This window comes from Canis lupus, chromosome 19 (genome assembly GCF_011100685.1).
Source record: "Canis lupus familiaris isolate Mischka breed German Shepherd chromosome 19, alternate assembly UU_Cfam_GSD_1.0, whole genome shotgun sequence".
Taxonomy (NCBI): Eukaryota; Metazoa; Chordata; class Mammalia; order Carnivora; family Canidae; genus Canis; species Canis lupus.
This window is the reverse complement of record NC_049240.1, coordinates 9,441,611-9,468,262: the sequence shown is the minus strand read 5'-3', so window position 1 is coordinate 9,468,262 and position 26,652 is coordinate 9,441,611. Positions and strand designations below refer to the sequence as shown.

At 36.2% G+C, this 26,652-nt stretch overlaps 1 protein-coding gene across 1 annotated transcript in view; it reads left to right on the top strand.

Annotated features, from left to right (window-relative positions):
* The window catches only part of PCDH10 (protocadherin 10), a 61,270-nt gene extending 46,755 nt beyond the window's left edge, over nucleotides 1–14,515 (top strand). The window contains exon 5 of the mRNA XM_038564630.1: nucleotides 14,029–14,515. Coding sequence (XP_038420558.1) covers nucleotides 14,029–14,096 — 68 coding nt within the window. The 3' untranslated portion in view covers nucleotides 14,097–14,515. The remainder of the gene's footprint in view (nucleotides 1–14,028) is intronic.
* The last annotated feature ends 12,137 nt before the right edge of the window (nucleotides 14,516–26,652 follow it).

Genomic DNA, 26,652 nt, shown 5'->3' with positions numbered 1-26,652 from the left:
TTTGAGAACCAAAGAAATAATAGGAAAATATTAAATAATTAAATGATCAAATAATTAAGTAATCAAAATTTTGGTCAAAAACCAACTGTGGGTCACGAGAGTAATTTAATGTATTAAGATGAAAACTTAAAAACAAAACTATAGGTAAATAGAATAGAAAAAATGTAGAGTAGAAGAGTATAAAAAAGCATCACTCATGGTAAAAATAAATAATTGTTTGTGAAACATTTTTTCTGATACATGTGTGAAATAGGTCACAATGTGAAATATATTTCTTGCTGTGAATCATTGCCCAAATGTTTGAAAAACACTACACCATATGATCACTCTTTCAAATTTAAATTTATTTAATGCTGTAGAAAGTCAGGGAAGATCTTTTTAAAAAGTTCTTTCAAATCTGAATCTTGATCTTTAGCTTTGTAAAATATGAAGTACACTTAGCTGTAAAAGTCTTATGAGAATTAAGTGAACTGACATATGTGAAATGCATAGCACAATGCTAATGCATATTAGTTGGTGTATTTTATTATTAATATCATTTTTCATCCCTTTATCGCTATTCTTAATTACCAAAAGTATGGAATATAGTCTACAAATGGAAATCAATCCTTTCACAAAACTCCAGACTGCTTCCAAGTTGTATTTAAGCAGTGCTTATTGCAAATTCTCAAGATTAAAGTTGACTTGCCTTTGGCATCCGCTCATCAGCTCAGTTCAACTTTGCCTCTCTATTTATTGGTGGTATGGAGTCAAGGAAATAAAACTCACAGCTTCTGAGTTCCAGTCATTTCCCTTTTGCAACTCTCAAACAGCCCTCTATTCCTACTATGAAAAATATATATGTATGATTGCACTAGGATATATTTACCTGATTTTTTTTTCCCTCAACCTCCAATGTGCTTTTGGAATAACTTTCTATTTCCATGCAAATAAATGTTTGTTGGAGTTACTGAATAATTGACAGAATGATATTTTTTGCATACGACTTATATTATAAAATGAATTTGGGCAGTGTGAAATAACAAAAAATCAACTGAGTAAATTTTAAAGATCTGACTGGCTTCATCGAACAATTCATAAATCAGGCAACATCCCATGTGGCAGATAGAAGAGAGCTCCAAAGGGCTACAGAAACGGAAAGGTTTTAAAGCCAGGACAAGGGAGTTATAAACAAAATAAAGGATTATTTCAGGCAAGGTCATCTCCCTTTGGGGGATAAAAGGGTCTTATTATGTGGATTACTTCACTGGTGGTGAGCAGAACATTCCAGGCTGATTGATTAAGATTGCATTCCTGGGGAAAGTTGAAACTGCAATTAGGTTAGGAATAAAGCCCCCATTTGGTGATGTGGGCCTAGCAGAAGTGACTCCATTTTGGACCTGTGGTTTCCTTTTTAACAATTCCTTCCTTTGATCAGACTGTCAGCTTGACTGAGAGGTGTGATCAAAATTCAAGGTATTAGCACCACTCTCAGCTACCGCCTGGCAGCTTCTGTTGTTTCTTTTTGTGGAATCCATAGGTCACAGTTCCAGGTTCACAGTCCTTAAATTTGCCATTCTCTTTGCTTCTTTTCTGGAATACCAGTCTTAGGGAGATCATTTTCTTGGTGGTTAGCAGCTGTGAACGTACATTTAAGGCTTTTGAGAGAATACAATGCACTAGGGAGATTATTATGATTTTAATAGGATAATTTTTAATGTTTGGAATGAACTTTGGAGCCATGGTCTATAAAGCCCAAACCAATCAAAATCAAATAAGTCAAAGAAAGACCCCCACTAAAGCAGTCACCTTTTTAAGCCAAATGGCTTGCTCAGGGATCTCTATAACAGAGTTTCACCTTCTCCAGAAGTGTTAATCCATGGGGAGCAGGTGGTGTTTGCCACAATCCAGACACCTGCTCACTCAGCTAATGGATAATTGAGGGCTATCTTATTATCAAGAACAACTTTGGTCAGAAAGGCTAAGGATCCTTAGTGGGTAGCTATTATCTTAGCAACAGATTCTACTCTACCTTCAAAAATAAAGGAGAGGTTTCTTATCATATTCTCATTGACATTTATCCCTAACCAGGGAAGTATGGCCCTGCCAAAGGGAGCACATCCTGAGTCATGAATGCCTCCTGGGAGGTCCTTTCTAGCTAGATGGTGTAAATTCAGGGGAACCAGCTAATGAGATGTCTTAGTTAGTTTGTGGAAAATTAGGGGTACAGTTGGATAACCTAAGTGGTATTGCCCCCGGTATGCACCACAGCCATCTAGGTATTCAGGTCCAAAGAGAATGGTGAGCACCATAAACAAAAACAAACCCAGCTAGGGCACAAACCATTCCCATTAAGGAAGTCCTATTAATGGATTCATTCATGGAGATTGGTGCATTTGCCCCTTCACCTCAGGGGTCAATTAGGTTTTCAGCACATTCAGAGAATAAATCTTGCAGCCTAAAATAAAAAGTTATTCTGAATACCTTGCAAAGATGGGTGCTGCTGGAGAGATCTATTAATGCAGGGGAGGCCAGAGCTGATCTAGACACTCAAGGGAATGTGAGAGTGTGATTATATGAAGATTTACATAGGTATATGAGTTTAATTGCATAACTACAGTTATAATTGGAGAAAAGAAAAAAACAAGGCACTGGATGTTCTGTTCATAATAGTTGAACTTGTTAAAAGACTTCTAAGAGGGATTGACTGAAGCTTGGGATGACCATCACCAATGGTCTAGGAAGTATAGATGAGGATGTTAGCTCTCCAGGCCAATGCCAGAGTGAAGAAAAGAAAGAGAAGAAAATAGCTTTCATGTTCAGTTAAAGGATGAAGTTTTGACCTGGTGTCTTGAGTGGAAGAAGTCTACATGAATGTCAGCTACTTGTATTCCTTGTCAGTTTGAGTCGGGGGTCTTCAGTATCTGTACTGGACCAATTGTCGAGTAAAGCCTTCTTTGGATGTGAGATGTGTACCATGGACTCAGTGCCTTCTAGTTTTGCAGCGGTGTCGGTGGTGAGAGTGCTTGTAAATCCCTTCTAGTGGAGCTCATGGGGAGTCCTCTGATGATGTTTCCAGAATCATATCCAGTGGCCAGACTTCAGGTCTTTAGATAATGACTAACAGGATCTTTTGAATTGGGATTTGGGAAAGCTTCTTTAACCTGTCGATACCCTTTAGCCTAAGACATTAAATACTTATAGTAGCTAGCCATACTAGCATGCAACAAGGGATCAGCAGAAAGTTGTATACCAATAGACATTGGTCTACTGATGACTATCTCATGTAGAGTTAGTTTATGTTTCCCAAAGGGGGTCTGTGAATAGTCAGCGAAGCCAAAGGAAATACCGTAGGTCAAGGGAGTCCAGTAGTTTCAACAAATATGGAGATTTTGAGTTTGACGATCCCATTAGTTTTCTCAACCTTGCTTGATGATTGAGGATGACAGGGACAGTAATGATTCCTAGAAGTTTGCAAGGTTTTTGTTAAGGCTCATACTATTTGTCTAGTGAAGTGGGTGCCTCGATCACTGGAGATTGCAGAAGGAAATCACCAAATGAGAAACACATTCTCTAATAATTTCTTTCCACTGTGAGCATCAACCTGTGGCAGGGGAAAGCTTCAAACTATCTGGAAAACATACATAAAATAACAAGTACATATCAATATAACCCACACTAACTGGCAATTGAATGAAGTCCAGCTAAAGTGCTCAAAAGGACCAGAGGGAGTAAGTCCAAGACCCTGTTGGGACAAAAACAGTATCTCCAGGATTATGAACTTGACAGGGTAGATGTTGGTATTAAACTGTTTGCACATTTTTTTTTTAAATTAGTTATTCATGAGAGACAGACAGAGAGAGAGAGAGAGAGAGAGAAAGGCAGAGGGAGAAGCAGGCTCCATGCAGGAAGCCCAATATGGGACTCGATCCTGGAACTCAAGGATCACACCTTGGGCGGAAGGCAGGCATTCAACTGCTGAGCCACCCAGATGTCCCATGTTTGGACAATTTTAAAAAAGTTGCTACACCAATGTCTATTCATAATTTGAGTCATCTTAAAGGCACCATGGAGGATAAAGGAATGCAAAAACTGAATTTTGAGGTTTACTAGGGAGCCAGGAAAAACTGTTATCTTGGGTTTCCCATAGCTCCAACTGTTTACTTAATTTATAGCCACTGTTTGCCCATCTTATTTTTTTTCTGATTCAGGAGCAGACAATTGCTATGTCATAAGAACGCCAGGGTGACAAAAGTCTGGCAATGAGGGGTTATTTTTTTGCTGAAACAGAATGGAGTTCAGTCCTGAGTTGCAACTTTTATAGACTCTTGTTGCTGTCTGTGCATGAAAGTTAGCTAGAGCATTTCCCTGGTATTCAGGGTCAGTCCTTTTAGTGTGGGCTTCAATTTTGATGACAGCAATTTCAGAAGGTAAAAGAATAGCAGTAAGAAGATCATTTACTTGTCTGTTTTTTGATTGGGGCCTGGTTATGGTGTTACTATCCAGTAAGGAAGGACTACTTGGGAGGGAGAATCTCCCACGGGGTAAGTCGCCTCAACAGGCAGAGCCCCAGTCCCCAATGGTTCTAATTGTAGACTTCTTGAAGTTGTCATTTCTTAGCTTGGCAGACAATGTTCTCTAGAGCTGGCCTTGGGTTGTTCAAAATTGTTTTATTTTCCTCTTTTTAATTAATCAAAATATTTAGTTCTTTATTATGAAAACTAGGTTTTTAAACTTATCACCAAAATAAAGCAACTCATATTAATCTGTGATTAAATTAGTGTTTCTAAAAGGGCACTTGTATGTTTAAGGGAACTAGATTAATCCATGTAAAAACTTCTATTGAGAATATTGTGTGGATGAAGACACTTTTTGTTTTGCTTCATCATACATATTTACTTGTCTTTGAGAGCAGTTGCTAATCCTTGGGTCATTGCTCACCTAGTTTGCCTGGGAATAAGAAACATTTAATGAATGTTGCAATTATCTAATTTGGAACACCATCTCCATGCTCTTGCTTCCTTTATCATTGTGAGTGACTCTTCTCTTAGTCATGAAAAAAAGGAAAGAAAACAAGCACTGGTGTGGTAATGCATAAGCCTAAAACTGAATTTTATTCTAGAAGTGTGAGGATGTTTAATATTCTCAGTTGTGTTTCTAATTAATAATGGAATCAGTGGCCAACTTCAAGGTTTTCTGGTAATACATTTCTCTCAAAATTGGTATCTGAGTGTGTGTGTGTGTGTGTGTGTGTGTGGTGGGGAAAAGTATTAACCAACACAAAAGAGACTCATGGAGGAATGCATGAAGAAAATCATCTTATAGGCAAACATATACATTTTGTGCCACTCTATTAATTAATCTTTAGACTATTTAGAATGCCTGGTTGGAAAGTAATGGTATATTTCATCTTCAACAGGCTGGCATGGGTTTTTCCATACATGGGCCATAAATGATCAATTTCTTCTGGCACCGTGTGGTAACCACTCTTATTTTATGCTGGGCTACGCAGACCACAAAGGGACAATGAAATGGTCATAATAAAATATACCAAGTAAGTTGACTTAGAGAAAAAAAGTGAGAAATAAGAGAGGATAAAGAGGGAGAGAGAATACAACCAATTGTCTTGCCTCACTCTCCAGTAAATTTTAAGAGACTGAGAAGCAGTTATGATTTTTAAAGTTCACGTAGTCTCATACATACGTAAGTTAAAACAAGGAGAAAACTAATGAAAATGAACAATGGTTGGGCAATGCTAGCGAAACTATAGTAAAGAATGAGATAAAGTGATATACCTTAGGAAGGACTAAAACAGAGAAAGGCTATATAAATTTTGTTTTAAAATATAGGAACACCCAACTATCTCATTGGGATGCTTCTGTAGATATATGTGTAGGTGTGCGTTCTATACATCCATTGTTTCTCTGACAAAGGATGTACAGATTTACATGATAGTGTTGCAAATATTTTAAGGTTAAGGTGTCTCAGTGATCTTAAGAAAATGCACTTGCAATTATAGGGACTAGAACAGGGGGAAAACTGGAAATGCCACTAAGGGATCATGCAGAAGCATGTGACGCTGGCATAAGATTAAAGGAACCTAGATGACAAGTTTACAACACTCTGTTTATTAGTCAAGAGTATTGCTGCTGAGGTGGAGTGAATGATATTGGGCATTTTTCAAGCTTAGATATAGTTTGAATGTAAGACTTCCTCTAACACTCCAGAAGAGTCTATTCCAGTATTAGATATAATAATAATTAAAATATGAAAATAAATGCTGCAAATAATGTTGCATTATGATTTAGAGGATGTTATGAGGTAATTCATAACAATAAAAAAGAGAAAGAAAAACAGAAATTGGGGTAATGAGAGACCCACTGTTGTAAATCTCTAGCTAGGAAGCAAGTGAGCACAGGTAACTTAGAGACTGGACTAGTACACATGGAGGAGGAAGGACAGAATGGAGAGACACAGTTCAAAAAACAAATAGATGGTGTTTCCTCCCTGATGAGATGGTCAGCTGACTGATGAGGGAGAGGGAGAAATGATATGACTGGGGTTTTCATTTACCAGAGTGGATCGTGCTGCCTTTAAGCACACAACATAAAGGGAAGAAAAGGGCAATCTTATTTGTAGGAGGGCTTGTTAATTTTCTCTTTATTACTCAATTTTTTAAAAAGGTTTTATATTTATTTATGAGAGACACAGAGAGAGGCAGCGATACAGGCAGAAGGAGAAGCAGCCTCCCTATGGGGACCCCAATGTGTGGGACTCGATCCCAGGACTCTGGGATCACGACCTAGGCTGAAGGCAGACGATCAACCACTGAACCACGCAGATGCCCCTATCACTCAATTTGTGCTAGCTGCTTGCTATCCAAGTGGAACTTGAACTGCATTATATTTAAAGATATTCAGAGAATTTTAGATTTTTACCATTTTATCAAATGATAGTCAGTCTCATGACCTGAGCCAAAGGCAGACACTTAACTATTTCAACCACCCAGGCACCCCTAAATTATAACTCTTAAGTTGATTTTTTTCCTTATGTTATTTGAAAATAATTCTATAAATATGTAATATGTAAATTAGAAATATTTTTAAAGTTCCCCCCCGCCTCCCGTGCTACTTTGGCTAGTGCATATGCCAAAAGTGGTCTTGCCTAATTTAAAAAGGAGGCAGATTAAGTCAAAAACCTCTGGCTGTTTGTGTGACATGCATGATAGATACCACATAATAAAGAGGAAGACATATAAATAAAAATAAATATAGACATAATAATTGTTTTTAAAAAGCTATTTATTTTTCCTTTCCATCTGCTCAAATAACATTTTCAGCAAATATTTTTGAAAAAAGTCATAATACCTTCAAGTTGTTTGACCTGTATTCATCAACTCCCATCTAAATTCTATTAGCAATTAATTTTCTTTTCTTTTTGGTTCTTTTCTTTTTTCTTTTATTTTCTTTTTTCTTTTTTCTTTTTTCTTTTTTTTTCTCCTTTTCCTCTTTTTCTTTCTCTGTGATCCTCACAGAATCATAGACTTTTAGTGCAGAGCAGGTCCTTGAAAATATTCTTGTCCTTAACATACCTATGAAGAAAATAGGACAAATATAGACCCACTGATGAAAGAACATAACCATAAACTTAATGTCCCAAGCCTTTATCTTGACTGAATTCTTAACCTGCACCAGGCTACATTTCTAGTCTCTGAGTCTTATTTTTACTTGAAATCCTAGGAGTAACTATATTTAAACATATAAAAATAAGTTATAGCATCTAGAACTACACTTTATATTTTTAAATTTCAATGCTCTCTCTATGCCACATGCTCATTTCTAAGGATGATTCTCATGTATAAGGCACCATGAAGTGTGGCCTAAGAAACTAGAGTCCTTTTATATTTAGAATAAAATGTTGTTTTAATATATGCATTTTTATTCCTTTTAACCAACATGTTATGTTGGCAGCGAATAAGCAAAACTGGAGTCAAGCTAATATGAGTACATGTTCCAGAGAAATCCCATTTAACAACTGCTACTTCACCAAGAATAGGTCTGAATCCTCTGTCTTGATAAAATCGTTATCATTCCAGCTAATACATTCACCCAACTTAGCTCAATTTACTTCAATTAATTTAATCAAATACTAAATGAAAAATAAGAAAGAGGGTAAAGGGTGATTTTCATTGTTGACTCTTCACCCTGTTGGTGAGGGAGAGATTTCCACCCTAGGGTTTGAGGATGGAGAACACATAACATAGGACACTGGACAGACAGACCAAATTGATAACAATTTATGAGTCAAATATTCTCACAGCCTGGGGGAGAAGGACACTTTACAGAACACAGGGCCACCTTTCTAAGAACTACGAGAAGCAGGCTTCTTTGGTATCCAGGGGTGGGGGCTCTTCCGTGTTTCCCACTGGAGGATGTGATCACGGAGAATTCAATGGAGCTAGCAGGGAAATGAAACCACACAACCTGAGAACCACACTCCTGGTCCCCCTGATAAGCAGAGCTGTTTGGCTCAGGGATCTTATCTTCAAGGGTAGAATGAAGACCTTGAGGATAGACCCTCCAAGGCACTCCCAGATATGCCAGATGTCAAGGTAGCACATAATATTGGCCTTTAATTTTAGTCCTTATACCGTGATTGATTCCTTGATGTCTTGACATCAGTTTTTACCTTGGTGATGAACTGAGACTTCTAGGTAGCAGAAGTACCTCTCCAGGACATGAAGTAGGCACTTGACCAGGAGGAAGACAGTGTGATGAGAAAAACAACTATTTTGAGTTGCTGCCTAGGCATTTCACAGTACAATTACCCTGCTTATGCACACAGTCTGGATGTTCAGATAAGGACCAGAGCTTCAGATTCCCACCAGAAGTTCCCGCTTTGCTTTTCCTGGGGCACCTTTTAAAATAGTGAAAAGTCAGTGATGTCTACCGCAACCATTGTCTAGGTGTTTGTTACCCTGCTCTCTCATCTCCTGCTTACTCATGGCCTGGGACAGGGGACTGTCTTTTCCCTCCCTCCCTGAGATCTGTAAGCAATGAAACCTTGTGACTTTATTTCTTTTGTGTGAGTGTATTGAAACTGTATTTTTGATCAAAATGACCCTGGGTTCATTTCCCCAAAGTGGGTGCTCGGATACTGAGGAGCTATCTGCCAACCTTGTGGGGATGGCTTTTGCCTCCTCATTCAGCAGATCATAATCCGCATATCTTTAATTTGATACATCAGCTACGGGCCCCCAACACAGAGAGTCACAAAGTGAGGTGACCTTCAAAAACGTGAACTTTAAAGGTGTTTCCTTTATGGCCAATAAAGGAAATTGAGGAACTCATCTGGCATTAGCACAGGGAGTACATGTCCCCAGGGGATGTGGATTTAGATTAATCCATGCCTGTGGCAATAGCAGAGGGTTATTTGCTTTCTTTGGAATTCTTTGAAGGGGTCATTAAGCCTCTCATTTAAACTGGCTGCCTGGGGTCTACAGGGGACATGGAGATGTATTGAATGTCTTCTTCAAGAGCCCAACATTGTCTGTTTTGAGAGGTGAAATTAATGCTTTGGTCAGGATCAATAATCTCTGAAATTCCAAAGGGAACAATAGGAGTGTCCTGGTGAGGCCTTGAATTGTGGCCTCAGTACAGTTAGTGACATCTCTTACCTTGATTTATATTTTAGGTCGCAGTGAGACAAGAGGTTCCCAAAGTCCTTTACCTCCAGGGAACAATTCTTATATAATACACCAAGAGTTTATAACAATGTACATATGGAGCCATTTTCTGACCAGGTTATCCAGTGCTAAGATGAATGCCTGATGTATGGTCAACTGTGCTGACCCTTAGAGCCTGCATTTATCAGGGACATCCTGGATGCGAAATGAAAAGCAGCAACATTCTACCAAGTTCCATCATATATAACAGTGGCAATATGGTCCATAAAGTATATAGGTTCTGATTAATTATTCACAAACTTGTTCCTGCAGGGCTCTCCATGTTGCTAAGGGGTCTGGGAGAGGGCTGACCTCCTCTAATACCATGGCATCTGGCCATGATCTGAGGAGTGGTGAGGCACTATTCTCCTTGGCTTTGCACTATTCACCATTAGAGTGGTGGCACCATTATATATGAGCATATATCAGGGAGCAGATAACATTAAGTACTGGGTACAAGTCCATCCCCAAATAATGGAGAGGTGACACAACTGCTGTTTCAATGATAAAGCACCTAGCCAATGTGCCTGGGGCTTGTCATAGTGCTGCTAGTTACCAGCATGTCAAAGGGCTCATCTTCTAATCATGGGGCTTGGTTGCCCGGCTGGCTCCACAGATAAAAAGATTTTATTGGAGGTAAATTCTCACTCTGGGGACATTGCCTAACCACCTACCCCCCCCCCCCCCCCCGACAAAGAGACAGCTGTCTACAGCAGTTGCTGGGCTCCCAGACATCTTCCCTCACCTATCCAGAAGGATTGCACGGGGTCATAAGTTGCCTGTGGACTTCTGATAAAGGAGACAGACTGATATATGTGGTAGTTGTTGGCCATGTACTGAGAACTCTTCTGCAAACAGTCCATCATGGACTCTGAGCATCTATTCTTTCATGTCAAGCTGGCCATTATGCCTTGGGTCATGGAACCAGCACTCATTAGACCTGCACAGTTATCAAACGATCTGTTCTACAGACTGCAGTCAAATCTGACTCTCTGACATATCCCATCTGGAAGGAAGAGACCAACAGCAATTTATTCGTCACAGATAGTCACAGCCCTGGGGTGGAAGGTGGCAAGAAGGATGCTGTGCATGGCCACACGGGGTTGCACTCAGAAAGAGTGAACAGTCAGGGGCTGTAGGAGGCAGGCTTTGTGGTATCAAGGTGGTAAAGTGTTTCCTGGTTCTGCTGAGATAGGATTGGCTGTTTGAATTGGCTTGTTCTGCAAGCTAAGAAGGAACCAACACCTATCTTCTTCTCGTCCCCCTGAGAAGTAGGGTTGTCTGCCTAGGGTATCTTAACTTTGGGAGCAAAGTAGAGAGAAAAATTGGGGAGTTAGATTATTTGATGTTTTTCTAGTTGTGCCAGATGTCAAGGCAACATATAAATTGGGCTTAATTTTGGTTATACAGTAACAGTGAACAGTTACACTGTTTGATAGGACCAAAATCCCTGAGAACCCTTGAGGAATTTAGATCTTGGTCAGGCTTATTTCAAGGCAAACTCGTCAGATATTAAGGTTAGGTTCTTTGAGAGGTTTTCCATATTGTCTTCCAAAGCAGAATATTTTTCCAAAGTGGAAACTAAATGTTTTATGAACATAGGCCCCCCATCTCCTATGGAAACTTATGGAAGGGTCTCTTTGTCATCAAGTTCTGAAATTTCATAATATCATGAGATTTGATGTAGATCTGTTTCCATCTGAATTGCAGATATTTAGTAAGCTCTTTCAATGTTTAAACGTGAGCTTTCAGTTTTGGGATATTTTATTGAATGATTGCTCTCATCATTTCTGCTCTTATTTTTTTTTCATCCTTTTTCTTTATCCCTTATTATTTGAATATTGAACCTCCTCAACTGACCTACCAATTTTTTCCACTTTTTCTTCTCCACTTTCTATGTTTTTTTTTTTTTTTAATTTACTTTCTCAGAGATTTTCTTATGTTCATCTTCCGAACTTCTATTGAGGCTTTTATTTCTCTTTTTTATTTTTTTATTTTAAATCTAAGAGTTCTTTGTGTTTCCTTAATATTTCTCTTTAAAGGTATTTTGAACGTTTTCCATGCATGCAATATTTTCCATGTATGCATTTTATCTTCCTGGAATAGTGTCTCTTTCCAGGAATTGATGGTAAAGATTTTTTTTTCTTTTTTTTTTCTTTTTTTCTTTTCTTTTTTTTTTTTTTTTTTTTTTTGCAAATGTCTGGTGATGCTTAGCTGTATGCCCATAATTAAGAACAATGTTTAAAATGCTGAAAGTAAACTCTGCCCTTGTGTGAAAAGCTTGTTGAGTGTTTATCTATTGGGCGATCTTGCTGGATCATTTAATTAAGGAAACCCCAATGTCCATATATTTGGTATATATTTTTCTTCTTAGGCTAGTTAGAGATATTCAGAGAAATGTTTTCAGGTCTTCTGCCTGGAGGTATAAGCCTAAACACTTGCATTCTGAAAGTTAATTGGGGAAAGATGGCTGGAAGACTCAAGGGCCTACATTTCCTGGGTATGATGATCTCACATTAAACTGTACCTGCTGTCTTCCAATGTAGGCACCTCTGTCTTAACCTCCTTAGAGAATAAATCTCCTGTCTCCAACCAGAGGGGATAATTGATCACCTACATATGCACAGTCGTTGAGAGAAACCTAGGAGTCTAATTGCTTCTCAATGACATTTTTTGATCCTTCTTTTTATTTTTATATTCACTCCTACTTTAGAACTAATTTGTTCTATTAATTCCCGAGCCTTTGGAATATTCTGTGGGATAAGTCAGATTTCTTTCTACATACTCTTAACTTCTAGCTCAAGATTACATATTTTCAAAACTAGTAAATTGATAGCAACTTGCTAATCCATTTCCAAATTTCCAAAAGGTTGTTACAGTTGTTTGTTCTCTTGTTTCTTTATCTTTTACTTGTTCTTGTAGACTTTTCCATAGAAAATGTTCTTTTCTGTGAAGTTTTATGAAAAGCTAAAGGTCTGTGCATAAATTCATCTCCTCTCTCTTTTTAACTGGAAGTTTGAGAATAAGCTTTGCACACAGTGAGCTAAGTCTTATAACACAAAGTCATGAAAAAATCTGCTCTTAGATTATTGAGAGTTTGTGGGAGTCTTACTACAAGTACATATTTCTTTGTTGTTAGGACCATCTAGAAAGCACAGATGTAAAAAAGAATAAAAATAAATAAAAAAAAGAAAGCATAGATATGCTTCATATTTAGAAATTAATAATTTAAACATAAGATATACATAATTCTCTCATTACATATCAATAAGTGAAATTATAAAATATGATATGCAATTACTGTTTTCCCAAACGTGACTATTATGGTGATTTTTTTCACTTTTGGTTTGTAAGGAGTTTATCATTATCTTGAGTTCTAAAAATTTTAGATGGATAACAGTAAAACCAAATATGTGATAGGTATTGTTATATTTGATATAGATTCGAATGGTGATTACTTATTCAATTGGTTTTAAGGTTATAATTACGTATGAGAATACAATTTGAAACCTGATAGTGCTTTTCTCTTACATTGGTTTTATTCACCATATTATTCTACTTTGAATAGTGCCTGAAATTAGTGTCCAAATAGTATCAGGCAACTTGCAAGCTTTAGTACTTGAGGTCAATTTAATTACACTGTGCATGACAGAAACTAGGCCATTTGGGTATTGCCTTTGCCACCAGCAATTGACACCTGAGTGTTAATGAGCTGGTAATTAAGAGCTGGCACATACAGACACATTTTACTGTTTGGGACCAGGATAACCATATGCTACATAACTTTGGTGCTAAGTATTTTGTTAGCTTCAGAATTTACACAACTAATGTTTGTGAGGTTTTTTTTTCTAATCTTCCTTTTGCCGTAGGGGGAAAAAAAAAGATTAACAAAGAGTTACTTTAAAGATTAAAGTAACTGTACTTGTCATTTTCAAGTTATGAAACATTCTAAAACTATGGAGGTCATATTTGGAGAGCAAATATTTGGAAATAATAAGTTTGTGGAGTAGCAATTACTTCTGGTTTAAAACCACATTTAGTGGACTTCTATTTTGAAAAGTCTTTTTTAATATAAAAAAGTACAAAAGCAACCTAACGTGAATGTATATATATGTAGGGTAGGCAGCCTCTGGGATGGCCCATCATGATTATCACGTGCTGCTACTGAAGTCTTTAAGTACCTCGCTTCTCCTGAAGGTAGTTGAGATATGGAACCCAATTCTATGAAACAGAATGTCGATCTAATGTTAGATTATAAAAGGTGATATTTTCCATATTGGGAATCTTCTTGTATACTCTCTCATTCTCTTTTGGATTGCTTGCAGAGATGTGGAGGCAGCTCTGTGGTGAGACCCATGTGGTGCGAGATCGAGGCCTATCAACAGACACATGAGCGAGGTCTGAAGCAGACTCCCTTCCCCAAGTTGCATCTTCAGAGGAGACCACAGCTTTTGCCAACAGCTTGAGTGCAATCTCAAAAGAGCCCTTAGAGGCTCCCAGTGAAGTGCACTAAGAGCTTTGAATCATACAAGTTTGGAATATATTGTTTTCCAGCAACAGATAACTAATATGATATGGAAGTGAGAATCCTATTGTCTGCCACAGCAATATGAATTATTGATTTTTCTGATGTGATGTGTATAATCAAACAATATGTATAATGTACATGCATCATTTCTTTGCCTTCCTCTCCAATTTTCAGTTCTCCTTTCTTCCTCTTCTCCTCCCTACCTCACAAGAAAGTCCCCATCACTTTCTTGATTAATCTTCTATTGGTTTAAAAAAATAAAACTGTTCTCATCAGATGAAAAATGTATTAACTTTTGTGAATTTTAGTTGTGGGAATTACTTCTAATTTTCTTCTTTGAAAGAGTTTGCTTTTCCATCGAACCCTCTGTAGGACATAGAGCCTTTTATATGCAGATTGATATAATTATGCTTTGAAATAGCTTTGAATTCCCTGTAGCTTAAACTGAGAACATGAAAGGCCAAATGTTATATCGAACTGAAGGATATGAAAGTGCACGTACATCAATCCAAAATGAGATATAGAAATGAACAGCTCTTTACACAGTGATGTCAGTTTTTGACAGATTATTGAAGGATCTTTATAACTGCCGAGACTGCTTTGGGTAGCATGAAAACTCTGCCTGGGGATAGTCTTATCAGTTTGTATTTTTTATTCTTTCAATACCAAAAGGTGAGTAGATGTTAAGTGAAACAACAGAAATACTCTCTGACAAAAGCTTTAACTCTCTTCCCAAAGATGACATCTGGCCCCACATGGTAAAACATAGTGTGATGCGATGATGGAATCATCCACCCAATCTGTCATGCTAGCGATGGCAGCCTAGATGAGGAGGTTACATTTTAGGATGTCGACAGGAAACCCACTTGGCAATCGTTACCTCTGTAGAGATCCCAGTGACAGACAAGGGTCTCTTCTGCACAGGAGGGAAGTTTATTGTGCCCGTGACAGACATGTCAAGAGGATTTAAGGCGCCCACATTCTTTCTTGTAACTAGCAGGAAGATAAAAGGATAAAAGGAACCCAGTAAATTTTGTATGTTCAAAACCTTGAAATCAGTACTGTTTATTTACAAGCAGATTCTAAAAAATCTAACTTTATGTCGAAAAAGTATTCACTGCTCACTTTTAATATCCCAACTGCTTTAAGTTAAATGAAAGTACATCCGAGAATTGTTGTTTACATCAGCCATGAGTACTTTTTTTTTTTTTTCCTGCTTAAGGGCACATCCTCTTCTGAAATTATAATCCAAACAAAAGAACGAAATATTCACTTCATCTGGATTTGTTAGTAAAGGGAAATATATCTTAAAATTGAAGATGAAAATCTCCTAAATTCTGGTGTTTCTAGAACGTGCAGATATTAAGTAATTGTAATTGAAATCAGAACAAAGAGGGGGGTAAAACTTTGAACAAAATATTCACTTTGATACTAGTACCAATTCAAGTAGAATTGAGAAAATGATGAATAATGATACTTTTGTATTCAGTCTAGGCTTAGAAATTGTACTTTGGCACTTCGCTAAGCTTACCACTTATTAATCTGCAAAATATATATGAGAGGAAATGATGGTAACTTAAGCAGTAGTTGAGAAAAACATAATCATTAATTAGCTCTGACACTATAATTAAAAATACAGATGCCAATCTACTAAAATGTCTCTCTTCTGAAATTATTGACATGAATTTAAAAAAAAATCAAAGGCTTTAAACATATAACAATATATATATTAGATTAGTAACACTCTTACTTCAGTACTATAGAAAATATACAAACAATGTGTAATGGGGAGCATAATGCCTCTGAAATTATTTCAAACTGCATTCTCTTCTAGCTCTACTATTAAAACTGTTATGACCTTGGTAGAGTTCTGCAGTTGATTTGGAAACTCAATTCAATTCTCATATCTAAATTAGGGTAATTTTATAGAGAGACTCTTTTAGGATCTGGTGTGTGTGTGGGACATACTCACTCCATAAATTCATGTGAAACTCACTGTTCAGTGGAAGTTCTGGGTAGGAATAAAAAACAAACTAAAAAACTCTTGCAATACTGTGTAGGACTGACTAAAATGGTTCTATTTATTAATGATAAGGAATAGTTATATGGTGAGTTTTATTGGCAGGTGTGACAATTTTCTTGATAAGAATGATAAAAGACCATCTCTACCATGAATTTTTATACAATTCCAAATTGTGACATGAACCAAGGTAAACACATAGGACTTGCATTAAAATCAAAACTATAGTAGTTTTAAGCTGTAATAAGAGCTAATATTTATTAAGTATTACATCTGTGACAAGTACTGTGCTACTCATCACAACATTCATATGAAAAGTGATATTTTCATCAATTTACTAATGATGAAACTATAAGAAGCATGTAAACTTAATTGTTCCTTAATTATAAGGCTAGTGATTGTTGAAGCTTAAAAGTGACTTCTGATGTATGGAGTCTTGATATTAGCTACCTTAAGTAATATAGGAAGAAAAAAATAAATTGAAGTAATTAAGCAAATACGGTTTCATTAGAAACACCCATAATAAGTGTATGCTGAATTTTTTAAAAGATTTTATTTATTTATTCATGAGAGACAGAGAGACAGAGAGAGACAGAGAGAGAGGCAGAGATATGGGCAGAGGAAGAAGCAGGCCCCATGCAGGGAGCCCGATGTGGGAGTCAATCCTGGAACCTTGAGATCACGCCCTGAGCCAGAGGCAGATGCTCAACCTCTGAGCCACCCAGGTGTCCCTGCATTTTGAATTTTAAAGATAAATTAAGATATATATGTTCCTCTCACACTTAAACCACATATCCATATTATCTAAACAAAGCTTATGGTGCAAATATTAGAAATGATCAAAAGACTAACAGATTTAGATTGTAAGTTGTATACTTTTCCCTACAACTTCAAAGTACAATAGTACATTTCTCACTCTACTGAGTCTATGTGCATGTGTGTCTGTGTGTGTCAAATGAGGTAGGAATTTGATGGTCACAATATTGGACATAGATAGAATAGAATAGAGTACAATAGAATATGTTGCAGTAATGTGTTTTAGAGGTCTCCTTGTCCAAAATTTCCTAAAGCCTGTTACATGAAACTTCAGAGTCACTTGATCAAAGGTGGGGGAAAAAGAAGTATAGGAATTTTCATTTTCAAAGAGACATTGCATACTACATCAATTTTTTTTTTTTGCTACATCAATTTCTGAAAGATTTATAATTCATGTCACCCTATTAAAAGTCTCACAGGGGTCTTTAACTTAAAAAAGTCCCATTTGATGTTTTTCAGCCTAGTATGTGTGTATGTATACACACATGTAAATACAGACAGGTATGTTGTATATATGTCTATATACATAGTGTATGTTCATATATAAAATTTAATAGACATTTCATCTAATGATCTAAAAGGATGTCTATCATCCTTCAGGAATGCTGTGAAAACCAATGCTCTTTGTTTAAAAACAGATTATTTGTAATTGATTTGCATGAAATCAAAGCTAATAAGGAGCTCTTTAAGACACTGATAAATTACATTCATTACTTATTCTTAATTAAAAGGAATTGAAAGTACACCTTAATGGAGAGAAGGGAATTAATATAAGCATTGAAGAAAATGATAATTTTTTTAGTCTAACAGGAAGACTTTCTAACATGATTTACCTGATTAATATTTGATCTGTGCAATTATCAATAATACCAGATCATGTAACTACTTTTTCAAGTTTGAATAGTTCATATAGCTATGGGTTCAAGAACCAAGGGATATGAAAATTAATGAAAAATTTGATAATTTTTTTTCTGAGAACTAGTTTTTAGTAAATTTGAAAATCTAACAATATCTTCTATAGTTAGTTAAATGTCATCAAATCAGGTACCACATAGTCTAAGCATTGTAGCATAATCTCATTTAATACTATTTTCTATTCCTTTCCTTTTCAATATTAAATCATCATTGCTTTCTTCAAGCCTGAAATCCAAGCCTTCCTCACCCAAAGTTTTCAGTGGATGACCTTGCTTCCTCATTCAGATAAATAGTTTATGCATCAGAAAGGATCCTATAACTTCTAAAAGTCTCATAATCTCAACATCATCAGCATCCATCTTTACATTCTTAAAAAGAACATTTTTTTGGTCACCATTTGTATTTGTCAACACTCCCGGTAAGCAACGGAATGCCAACATGCATGGGCTTAAGAGAAAAGGATTATTTTCATTCAGGCACCTGAAACATCTATGAGTGGGTGTATTGAAGGATCCAAATGAGAAGACTAATTCTTAAATTCCAAGGTTGATCTATTCACTGATGATTTTAATCCCATTTCTTCCTGCTTGCTCTTGGACATCTTGCTCCATCAGTCATCTCCTCCTTTCCTTCTTCCTCTCCACTGTTTGTCCCTCAGTATTTAATTAATTTTTAAAAATATTTTATTTATTTATTAATGAAAGACAGAGAGAGAGAGAGAGAGAGAGACAGGCAGAGGGAGAAGCAGGCTCCATGCAAGGAGCCTGACGCGGGACTCGATCCTGGAACTCCAGGATCATGCCCTGGGCCAAAGGCAGGCGCTAAACCACTGAGCCACCCAGAGATCCCTCCCTCAGTATTTAAATAAACATGTTTAAGCTACCTTAACTTAAAAATTACATCCTTACACAACATCTCGATTCATATATAGGCATAGCCTCTCACTATGTCTCAGTATATCCTAGCTCAAACATCCCATTGTCCCTTTGACCTCAAACCTTCATGTTTCTCAGGCCAACTCCACAAACTCAATACAACCTGAAAATTAAAGCTTCACTTGTGGACCCTGTAGAACTTGTCTTGGTGCTGCTGATTTATCCCTCCCTCCCACAAAAGTGATCAAGGTATCCTCCAAAGCTAGAGGTGTCCAGAATTCAGTCTCTGATAATCCTTGTTTTCCAGCTCTTCTGTTCCCTCTGTAGGAGCCCCTCAGGCTTCACATCCAACCCAAATGAGCCAAGGCCTCCTCTTACTAAGGGAATTAATTGCAAGCATAGTTGCTTTATTGACCTTCACAGGTAAGTGCTTTTTTTTTTTTTTTTTTTTTTTTTTTTTTACAAATTGAAGATATGTGGCAAGGGAGTCCATCGTGCAAGCCTTCCGGTGCCATTTTTCCTAAAGCACTTGCTCACTTCATGTCTCTGTCACATTTTAGTACTTCTCACACTATTTCAAATTTTAATTATTATTATTTTTGTTATGGTGATCTGTGATCAGTGATTTTTGATAGTACTATTGTAATTATTTTGAGGCACTATAAACTGCACCTACATAGGACAGAAAACTTCATTGATAAATGTGTGTCCTGATTGCTCTACCAACTGGTGATCCCTCACCTCCTTCGCTCTCCTCAGCTCTCCTGATTCCCTGAGATACAACAATATTGAAATTAGGCCAATTATTAGCCCTACAATGGTCTCCAAGTGTTCAAGTGAAAGGAAGACTCACGTAGCTCTCACTTTATTTATTTTTTTATGGCTCTCACTTTAAATCATAGCTAAAAATGGTTAAGCTTGGTGAGGAGGCACACTGAAAGTGAGACAGGCTAAAAGCTAATTCTTCTGCACCAAACAATTGCCCAGGCTGTGAATGCAAAGGAAAGGTTCCTGGAGGAGATGAAAAGTGCTACTCCAGTGAAGACATGAATGATAAGAAAGCAAAACAGCCTTATTGCTGATTGTGGAGAAAAGAAAGCTTCGGTGGTCTTGATAGAGGATCAAACCAGCCACAACACTCTCTGAAGCCAAAGCCAAACCAAAGCAGGATCTAAATCCCTTCAATTCTATGTAGGGTGAGAGAGGTGAGGAAGCTGCAGAAGAGCAGTTTGAAGCTAGAAGAGACTGGTTCATGAGGTTTAAGGAAAGAAACTCTCCATTGCATAAAAGTGCAAGACAGAGCAGTCAGTGTTGATAAAGCAAATTATACAGAAATTTACCTAAGATAATTAATAAGGGTGGTTTCACTAAACAACAGATTTTCAAAGTGGATGAAACATCTTTCTTTTGGAAGAAGATGCCGCTTTGGGCTTTCATAGCTAGAAAGGAGAAGTCAACACCTGGTTTCAAATTTTTAAAAAGTAAAGCTGACTTCATTGTTAGGGGTGATGTACTTGGTGACTTTGAGTTGAAGCCAATGCTCATTTATCATTCTGAAAATCTTCAGGCCCTTAAGAATTGTCTAAATTTACTCTGCCTTTGTTCTGTCAATGAACAACAAAGCCTAGATGACAGCACATCTGTTTATAAGATGGTTTATTGAATATTTTCAGTCCTCTGCTGAGATCTCCTCAGAATAAAAAAATATATATATTCCTTTCAAAATATGACTACTCATAGACAATGCATCTGGTCACCCAAGAGCTCTGATGGAAATGGACAGTAAGATTCATGTAACACAACATCTATTTTGTAGTTCATGGACCAAGAAGTAATTTCTACTTTCAGGTCTTATGATTTAAGAAATACATTTCATATGAGTATAACCGCCATAGATAGCAATTCCTTTGATGAATCTGGATAAAGTAAACCGAAAAAACTTCCGAAAAGCATTCGAGATGCCATAAACAACATCTGTAATTCATATGAAGAAGCCGAAATATCAACATTAAAAGGTCTTCGGAAGAAGTTGGTTCCAACCCTCATGAATAACTTTGAGGGGTTCAAGACTTCAGTGGGATAAGTCACTGCAGATACAGTGAAAATGTCAGGAGAACTAGAATTAGAAATGGAGCCTGAAGATGTGATTGAATTGCTGCAAACTCATGACAACACTTTAATGTATGAAGAACTGCTTTTTAAGGATGAACACAGACAGCAGTTTCTTGGGATGGAATTTACTCCTGCTGAAGATGCCGTGAAGACTGTTGAAATGATAGCAAAGGGTTTAGAATAGTGCATCAACTTAGCTGATAAAGCAACAGCAGGCTTTGCGAGGACTGACTTCCAGTTTTGAGAGAAGTTCTTCGGTGGGTAAAATGCTCTCAAATAGAAATCATTCACGAAAGGAAGAATCAATAGATGCAACAAGCTTCACTATTGTCTTATTTTAAGAAATCGCCATGGCCACCCTAACCCTCAGCAACCACCACCCTGTTCAGTCAGCAGCCATCAACATCAAAGCAAGACCCTCTGCCAGAAAAAAGATTATGACTTGCTGAAAGCTCAGATGATAGTATTTTTTTTAGTGATAAAGTATTTTACAATTAATGGATGTACGCTTTTTAGACATGAAGCTATTGTGCACTTAATAGACTTTAGTCCAGTGTAAACATAACTTTTTATATGCACTGGGAAACAAAAAAAAATTCATTTGACTTGGTTTATTTCAATATTGTCTTCATCGCAGATATCTGGAGCTGGATACACAATATCTCTGAGGTACACCTGTATCTGCACAAAAACAAAGCCACTAATTGAACACAACAAAATATCCTTAATCTTAGAAAATAGGTCACCTGTGCTAGGAGATGGCTTTATGTGAGAAGAATAGACAACAAAAATTTGGATATTTGGATATTTCACTCTTTCAAATACTAACATTACACTTTTGTCTATTTTGTGTCTAAGATACCAAATAATATTTTTAAAGATTTTTTTGACTAAAATATTTTAATAGCATTGACTTACCAGATAAAATATGAACAGCCTCAGTTCATACCCTGAGCAATGAATTCAACCTTTCTTCTTCCTAAGTTTGTCTCACATTTTTTCAGTCTAGGAACCCTGAGGTGTATTTCTCCTTAGTTGAACAAACCTTTCTCAATCTCTTTGCCCCTGGTCCTTGATATTCATTTATGTGAAGCAGTATCAGTCACATATTTTGCCTGATGAACCCCTATTCATTCTTCACTCCTCAATGGCCCAAATGCCAATTTTTCTATGACATCTTTGACTGGTGTAGACAAACGTCTGCACTTCTTTTACTCAATCCTCTTTCTCTTCTTCTGGAAGTGACTTGAAAATGAATCAAAGGATGACTTTTGCCTTCGTGATGTTTATAATCTGGATATATCTGAGAGTCACATGCAAAATGTTTAAGAATGAGGAAGACAATTTACAAATCATTGTCTAAGTAAGATATGTTATGAGGGGAGAAATTATGCAGTAGGTCTATGTAGAGTCTATTGGAGAAGACTTATTTATAGGGATTAATTTTAGAGATTACAGAAAACAAACTATTATGTGATCTCTATTATAGCATCAGTAATAAACTATAAGTTCTTCATAAATAGGGTAAAGGCCACTTCACTTTATTGTGTTAATGTAATAATGTTTATATATTAAAGCAATATGCTGAAAAAATGAACAATTTAATATATTAGCTGCAGAGGGATTTTATATTGCTGTATGAATAGTTATTATTTTTTTGCTGAATATATCAGTTACCTTCTTATCTATACATTGCCATCAAAATAAAGCCTAGACTTTATAGAACATTGAAATAAAAGGCATTTTGAGGTTTATTTCCCATGTTCATCTAAACTATTTGGGAAGGATTTTTCCATTTCCAGGGTTTAGTTTGACAGTAGTGTTATCAATATCAAGAACTATAAAGAAATCATTTTTATCATCCCAGGAGTTTAGCACTATGCTTGATATTTAGTATACTTTGAATATTTATTTTTAAGTTGAAGGCTTTTATGAAAGAAGCAGCTCAGTTCAGGTTGACATTCAGCATTAATCTGGGAAGTAATTTTTTTCCTAGAATGCTATATAAAAGCAGAGAAAGTTTATTTTGGCAACAGAATGACTATCTGGACAACTTTCCAGCTCTTTGAAATTGTGTCTTCATGGTGTGATTTAATTGCCTTTAATGAAATGATGGGGGTTCTTTGAATAACCATATCCTCGAATTTTATAGAGAAAATTATGTGTACAATTGACCCTTGAACAATGTGGGTTTGAACTGGAGGTCTATTTATACATGGATTTTTAAAAAATAAATACAGTACTGTAAATGTATTTTTTCTTCTTTATGATTTCCTAACATTTTCTTTTCTCTAGCTTACTTCATTGTAAGAATGCAGTATATAAATATAAAACATATAAAATATGTGTTAATCAACTGTGTTATCAGTTAAGGCTTCTGGTCATCAGTAGGCTAATAGTAAAGTTTTCAGGGAGTCAAAAGTTATGCGTGGATTTTCAACTGTGTAAGGAGTTCAGGGCTCCTATCCCTGTGTTATTCAAAAGTCAATTGTCCACTGTACAAATAATAGTTTTCAAAAAACGTTCAGATTTTTTTCTGTTACATTGTAATGTTTGAAAAAACAAAATACATGAAATATTAATAAATTCTTTTGCTATGGAATCTGCTTTATCATTTGAGTTTTATCCTATTTTCTTTGGCGTTTCTCCATTTCATAATATAATGTCATTTTTAAAATAAACACAATGATTTTGTCATAGAGGAAAATTTGGCTTTAAGCAGGGATTCCTGTAGATCTCTTTTATTTTTATTTTTTTTTTCTTTAAGACGGAGGAGAAACTGGAAGAAATACAATAGCTCTAGTTGTAGAAACAGAAGGGGAAGTAAATCCCCATTGTGTTCAGTTGATAAAAATGATAGTTGTGGAAGACAAATAGTAGCAACCTCTCTGAAATGCCATAGGGAAAAAATAATATTTCATACTAAAGTAGCTTCCTATTATTCACTCATTGAGATTTTTTTGACCAACCTATGTTCAATGTTTGGTTTTGTCACTTTCTATCTTTGTAATAGTGGGTGATCTCAGTAAGCCTCATAGTAAATTTGGGTTTGTAATACTTTTCTCCAAGCATTGTTATATGGACAAGCTTTATATAAAGTGACAGTAATTGGTAGATTTTTTTTTTGTTGCTATGACTTTGATGGTGACAAGCATGGTGATTTTTAAATGAGCCACCATAATGGCCCTGGGCTAAGATTATGGGATACAATGATGAGTAAGACAGTTCTGGCAGTAGTTCAGAACTTCATATTCAAATGTTCATAGGTTGCACAAGTATTCCATAATTATGAAAAAAAAATCTACGACTTAGCTGGCCCAGACTAACCAAATTGTCTTCATCTGGTCTTAAGATTTCATTTTTTCTTCATATCAAATGGAGCAGAATAATATCCGTGTTGCTTAGACAATCAATACTTAGATAAGTAAGCTTGGAGGATATCCAAAGAGAAGTTGTATTCTTCATTTGATCATCAAGTATATCTCCATGTTCCAGATTATGTTTAAAAGCTATTATGAATGAGTTTCATAGACTCTGGACTATAACAGATGCAGCATGGCATCAGGATTTTCACCTGTGAAGGTAAGAATAAGGTCAACACCCCCAGATTAAATTAAATTGCAACTGTCAATAAGGAGAAATAGTAAAAGGTAGCCAGGGTATCTGAAAATTCCCAGGAACTTGCTTTGCTTTTAACTTTACTCAAAAGTGTATTTCATCTACAATTACTTAGCTATGGCTTATACCTCAAACACATTTGGGGACTCTTCAATAATTGTGATACTCATTAACATTTGTTGTATATTAACTATATCCCAGTCACTGTTTAACCAGTTTGCATTACATTTAATTTTTACACCATACATTATCGGTCAAAGTACATTAGAAAGAAAGAAATCCCCTCTAGCTATATTAAGCATGAAGGAATTTATTGTAGATTATGAAATGCCTCACATGATCTTAGGTAGGGTTAAGGAAAAGAGATCTTTGGTTGAGAATTTAGGAAGCCCTTTTAATGCTATGCTGCGAAGCCACGTTTCTAAAAGAAATGCTCCTCGTCCATGAGCAGGTGTATCAGTACTGTCACTGCCATGGTCAGGAAACTGCCATTCTCCAGAAGCCACCACTACTTTGGAGTAGGAAACTTTAGTAAACAAAAACTTCTCTTAAGTATATAAACTAACATACTCTTTGGTTTACATTTTACACGTAAGCATACAGTCACTAAAAAGTTAAACTATATGTTGGCAAATCGAACTCCAATAAAAAAAAATACTTAAAGAAGTATCTATCCTCAGTGGGTCAGGGATAATATGCACATTACCCATTTTCCTACTCAACTATGGAATCTGTTTCTTGAGCATATCCTCTGGTTTGAATTTTGAGGTGAGTCTCACTGTAGACCCGGTATCTTTCAAGTTTGAAATCAAGACCAAAATGGAGCAAAATCTGATTACTCCAATGAAGTTTTTATTAAATTCTACAGGCAAGAAAATGCAGACTTTATTTTACCATCAAAGCAAGTCAAACATCAGTGGTAATTGATCTACATACTTAAAAATGCCAAAAGAAACCTCTGATAATGTTAAATTTATTGATTCCTTTAATAGTTAACTGTGGTTGTTCAGAGACAGATTTTATTTATTTATTTATTTATTTATTTATTTATTATTAATTTATTTTTTATTTGTGGAAAATCTATTTCTCTTTTATGTATTTATATATTACAGATAACTTAAACCATTAATGTCATTTGACTCACACACTTTAAACAGTACAAATCTGATATTTCATTGCTTGCTATGAAAATATCCTGAGCCATCTAATGAACTGGAGACCAAATTATGTGTTCAACAAGAAAGACCACTGAAGTCTTTTTTGCAAAAGACTGAACTTCTGCAACTGAAATTATATTTGTCATTTCATAGCTACAATTTTTTTTCAGACATTATATCAGACTGCATGTTCTTGGCAAACAAATATGAAACATGATGGGATATATAATACAAGGTCAACTTGAATATGTATAAAATTTTAAGAAATAAAGAGAGCTGCCAGATGCAGATTAATAGCTTGGTATCCTTTCAAATTATTACCCTTTATTTAGTAGACATTATTGGAAAATTTCCAAAGATTTTTGTAGGGGAAACATATTCAAATGTTTACGTTAGGGACTCCTGGGTGGCTCAGTGGTTGAGCATCTGTCTTTGGCTCAAGTCATGATTCTGGGTTCCTCGGATTGAATCCTGTATCAAGCTCATCTCAGGGAGCCTGATTCTCCTTCTGCCTATGTCTCTACGTCTCTCTGTGTGTCTCTCATGAATAAACAAATAAAATATTTTTAAAAATATTTACATTAAATAGTCTGCTTGATTCTTGTGAAAACCTCCACTCAACATCTCTCTATTTCATAGCTCTCTGCTCTGCCTTCCAGTCTTTCTGTTTCCTTTCACCCAGGGCTCTGTGTTTTCTGTGGGGTGTCTTTTCATCATAATGAAGATGCAGATTTAGTTTGTGATCTTCTCTGTTCTATTGTAGTTAACTTTCTGTCCTAAGTTTCAGGATGGTAAGGTCTGTTCCTACTGCAACATTGTTTTTTCCTTGTTAAAATTGTAAGAAAGTTTCAAAGGCTTAAGGTTAATACTTAGGAATAATGAGTTGTATAATGCACAGCTTTAGAATT